Source organism: Populus euphratica, unplaced genomic scaffold, assembly GCF_000495115.2.
Source record: "Populus euphratica unplaced genomic scaffold, PopEup_1.0 scaffold28.1, whole genome shotgun sequence".
NCBI classification, from domain to species: Eukaryota; Viridiplantae; Streptophyta; class Magnoliopsida; order Malpighiales; family Salicaceae; genus Populus; species Populus euphratica.
The window spans coordinates 759977-764811 of record NW_011499862.1 but is presented as its reverse complement, the minus strand read 5'-3'; the positions used below and the strand labels follow the sequence as shown (position 1 = coordinate 764811).

General features: G+C 37.1%; 2 protein-coding genes across 2 annotated transcripts in view; one reads left to right on the top strand and one right to left on the bottom strand.

Moving 5' to 3' along the window:
• The window catches only part of LACS7 (long-chain acyl-CoA synthetase 7), a 9073-nt gene extending 5480 nt beyond the window's left edge, over positions 1–3593 (top strand). The window contains exons 16-23 of the mRNA XM_011025323.1: positions 73–191; positions 1344–1467; positions 1556–1642; positions 1833–1936; positions 2014–2099; positions 2702–2788; positions 2874–2960; positions 3156–3593. Coding sequence (XP_011023625.1) covers positions 73–191; positions 1344–1467; positions 1556–1642; positions 1833–1936; positions 2014–2099; positions 2702–2788; positions 2874–2960; positions 3156–3251 — 790 coding nt within the window. The 3' untranslated portion in view covers positions 3252–3593. The remainder of the gene's footprint in view (positions 1–72; positions 192–1343; positions 1468–1555; positions 1643–1832; positions 1937–2013; positions 2100–2701; positions 2789–2873; positions 2961–3155) is intronic.
• Positions 3594–4517: 924 nt separating this feature from the next.
• Positions 4518–4835, bottom strand: part of LOC105125041 (Metallopeptidase M24 family protein) — a 6602-nt gene continuing 6284 nt past the window's right edge. Inside the window, exon 13 of the mRNA XM_011025322.1 lies at positions 4518–4733. Within this exon, the coding sequence (XP_011023624.1) occupies positions 4662–4733 (72 nt within the window). The 3' untranslated portion in view covers positions 4518–4661. The remainder of the gene's footprint in view (positions 4734–4835) is intronic.

Here is a 4835-nt window from a genome sequence, read left to right as displayed (position 1 = left end):
GGGGGCAGGGTGTGGGGAGGGTGCATTATTAGTAACTTACATATTTGCTTCAAACTTTATCACTGTTTATAGGTGTTTTGGCTGTCAAGTACTTGAGGGATATGGGATGACAGAGACTTCTTGTGTCATTAGCAGTGTGGACCAGGGTGACAACTTATCTGGCCATGTTGGGTCTCCTAATCCTGCCTGCGGTGAGTGGTACACACTTGGTTGTTGATAGCATAATAAGCTTGCCATCTACATGAGCTGGTATGTGAAATTGTAGCATGGATCGGTAATTACAACATGTAGTAGTTTGCTCTAGTTGATAAATATCTATTTTAGTTGGTATCCCATAGTTTTATTGTTTATGAATCAGATGCTAACACATGAGAAATAATGAATTTCAAAGATCACCATCACAATTACATCCTTTTATTCATACAAAACATCTTGTGCCTTGAAACCACTTTGATAAAAAGGCCCAATGGATTCTAGAAAAGAAAGGAGTGTTGGCTAAGTGAATTGGTGTGATGTAAAAGTCCTAATGCTATATGAAGATAGAATTTTGGTTACAGAGGCTTTAGTAGAAGTTTAGCTGAAACTGTTGGAGATGCTTTAAATGAAAAAGAACAGGAATAAGCTGGAAGGAAAGCTTAAGAGAAAAAACCGTTACTGATTAATATTATTAAAAATGTTGATTATTGACTATTAGTGGATGATTCGCCAAAAACAAATAATTACTATTTGGTTGGGGAAGTTTAGTGGGCTATACACATTATCAAGAGAAGTTCTAGGAAATTCATAATTATGGATGACAACTTAAGGTAAGATATTGAACTTTTGTTTTTTAGGGAAAATGTTAGGATCACTTGATTTCCTGGTACCATGTAGTTGGTCTGAGTGCTTGGTTTATTCATGGTGCTAGGGTAGTCAATCTACAGAACTTAACCATTTTGATGTATGATCATTTTGCATGATGATCAGCAGATGCAGGACCAACCTGTAGGCTTTGGCAGGCACTTTCTTGTATGTTCTATGATTCTCTCATGGATACGACTTCGGGTTATGAGTTTTAATTCCTTAACTCTATACTATTCTTGAGTTTCTACGTGCACATGATTGATTCATGACCTATTTAGGACATATGATTTCTTTTAGATTTTCTGACACACATGATTCATGATGAAAACTATAATTTCTTAACCCAGCAAAAGGCCATTTGTGAAGATGCTGAAGTGATTGTTGGAAAATTACATAATGAAATTCCTACTAGAAGTTGTTTATCCTCTATCTTGTGTGCCTGGCCAGTTGGAGTGTAAGTTAGTTATCTATAATGATTCACATTTACATTTCTCTTTCAGAAATAAAACTGGTGGATGTCCCTGAAATGAATTACACCTCTGAGGATCAGCCTCATCCTCGTGGAGAAATCTGTGTCAGGGGTCCCACTATCTTCCAAGGCTACTACAAAGCTGAAGTCCAAATGTAATCAACTTTTGTATCCTATTTAGATCTTGTTGCTGAGATGTTTTGCAAATGATTAGTCTACCTAACTGCTGGCTTAATTGGACAGGAGAGAAGTAATAGATGATGATGGGTGGTTGCATACAGGAGACATTGGGTTGTGGTTACCCGGAGGCCGCCTCAAGATTATTGACAGGTTGGTTGTTTACCTTGGTTTTGTGTGGAAAGATGAATAAAAATAATTACGATGTGCTTTTATTTCTATTAATGGAAATTTACTTTTAATATCTTATATCGGTTGTCCGTGTCCTTCTAGCAATACCAACTATATTGATTGAAGTTTGAATCCTGTCACCTTATTGAAACTGTCACTTAATTTATGACAGGAAGAAGAATATTTTCAAGTTGGCACAGGGTGAGTACATAGCACCGGAGAAGGTTGAGAATGTGTATACAAAATGCAGATTTGTTTCCCAGTGTTTTATATATGGTAAGAGCATGGGTTTTACATTGAATATCAATCTTCTCAGTTATGATTTATTCCCTGATGGCTTAATTTGTTTGTAGGTGATAGCTTCAACTCCTCATTAGTGGCTGTAGTTGCAGTGGAGCCAGATATGTTGAGAGATTGGGCTGTGTCTAAAGGGATCAAGGTTGTTGGTTAATTTATTATTTATTTATTTTTCTGCTGGTGACGAATTTCACCCTGGGAACTCTAGTCAGGAGTCTTTGAGTGTTATTAAATGAAAGAAATTTTGGTTGGGATTCTACTGCTCACTATTTAACCTAAATGATTGATTCTGTCCATAATTTACTTAATGTTACTCATCATCGATGATGTCTTTTTGTCAGAAGCATGGTGAGAGCAAATTATGAAACAGCGCATGATGGTTTGAAATGTTGCATCATAATCTATTTACATGTTATTAAGAGCAACTCTGTAAATCTCAATATACTGTCAATGCTATTGACAGCAATTCTTTTTCTTTAAAAAACTCCTGTGGTTTATAACACCCGTTCCTCAATTTTGTAAAGACTACAATTTATGAATGCACATTGTCCATGAATGCCATTGGCCAAACTTAAAACTTATTTCACTGTATAGTGTTAAGACATCATGGCAGGCTGAATTCTTGAAAGTGGATTGGTCTGTTTAAATACTGTGCATATAATTCTTTTTGTGACTACGGTATGTTGAGATCATTGATGGCCAAATGGCACTGCTTTGCGGTTTTGTTGAACTTTCCTTGTGCAGTATGATGATTTAGGACAATTATGCAATGATCCAAGAGCAAGGGCTGCAGTTCTTGCTGACATGGATCTGGTTGGAAGGGAAGCACAGGTAACTTTTTCTAGACAATTATGCTTTGTAACCCTTCAATTTGCATTTCCTTCAATTTGTTTTTTACTCGCTTACAAATCTACAGTTGAGAGGTTTTGAATTTGCAAAAGCCGTAACTTTGGTGCCTGAACCCTTCACCATGGAGAATGGACTTCTCACGCCAACATTTAAGGTAAAGCTGTCATAAAACATTCTGCCTCGGACAACCTCCAGGCCTGGACAACCTCGATACATATTTTGGATGTAAAGAGTGGTTATAACTTTTAAGCTTTCATATTGTCTTTCTTACATGCCACTTGTAGCACCAAACTGTGACAGTAATTGCACGGAGAATTCCTTCTGTGTTTTGATCTGGGTAACCTTGCAGGTCAAGAGGCCTCAAGCGAAGGAATACTTTGCCAAAGCAATATCAAACATGTATGCTGAACTCTCTGCATCGGATCCGAAACCGCCGAAGCTGTAGCGAGCTTACCATATTTGCACCACAAAAGATCCATCCATTTGATTCGTTGATCTTGACACTTGCAATTTACACAGAAACCACAAGTGGCTGAATGTTCTCCAACTGCTGGCCGAATATGCTGGTCCCGCAAGGATGAGACCAGCTGTTGTAGTCATCTATTTTGTGTTCCTCAGATTTTTATCTATTAACTGAAAATCGGGAACATGCAAAAACATAGAAATCTTTTATTACTAATGATTTCTTCAAAAACATCAACTGAAATGGAGGATGTTAGCTGGCCCTCTTGGTCTACAGGGCAGATGATTCTTGTTATACGTGCCCGCACTTTGAACCTTGGGTTTAGGAGTGCTTGGGTGTTTGGTTTGGAGGTGTGGTTTGTTTTTTTTGGTGGGATTCACATAAAATGCATGCATTAACTTACTTCTATGAGGTGATTTGTAATTTAAAAGTGTTATAACTTAAAAAAAAAAAAAAACCACACCTCCAACCAAAACTAAGCACAAATTTGTGGCATCAACTAACGATTGTTCTTGCTTTCCCTTTTGTTTTTTTAGGATGAGATGTAACCACGTATTACGTAATAATGAGTTTTTCGTTTTTGTCATAAATAGTATAATGGTAATTAATTAGCCTAGCCTCCCAGGGAACTAAACAAGAACAAGATTCGGAGCTTATTGTGGGAAGCACAAGTATTTGTCTTCCAATCCCAAGAGGACACCCGATTAAGAGATCTCCCTCGTTAGGTCTCGTGTCGATCAATTCAACCTAGGGAAAATCTGGCTTTAAACCTAACATGTTTGGTATGGTTCAAAAGAAACTTCTTTCAACAGCTAAATTGGGAAGCTCTAATTAAGATGGAGTTTTTGGGATCTTGGAAAGTTTAGAGTACAGTTTTCATAGAAAAATGTGCCTTGGCTTCTCATGTTTGTTGGTTGTAATTTTATTTGCCATTGGGCTTTGAACCCCCTCTTCTATATATATAAAAAAAGAAGAAAATTAAATTAAAGATTACAATTTTTTATTTTGTGTGTTCTTGAATTGATTCTGGTATACTGCATTGCAAATTGCTTTAACTTCAGGTGTACCTTGCTTGATGTTTGGTTTGGAGGACAATTGTATGTATCAGCAATTTCCTAAGCTTTTCATACAAACAGGAATAGTTTTCCTTGAATCCTCAAATAAGCCTTCTGCTGAATGCAACCATTTACTATACTTTACCAACAGCTGCATGCATTACAAAAAAGCAAAAGAAACACTCACAAATTCCCTCAAATCCCACTTCATATTTCAACCAATCAATATTCATGTAGGAAAAACAGCTCTGTATGGGACAAATGATACCTTATATTATATGTACAGATAGCTCATCACTCAACAATCCAAAAGAAACAATGGATGGACAAGACAGGATCACTGTTTGACAAGTGGTCGTGTGTTATTCCAAAGCCATTCACGAGCAGAACCATCCAGCAGCGGTGAAACCTGCAAGTCTCTATGGTTAATCTGGGTAATTGTAAATGACTAACCATCTGCCAAAAAATTACTGCCAAAATAAAAAGAAGAGGAGGAGGAGGAGGAGGAAGG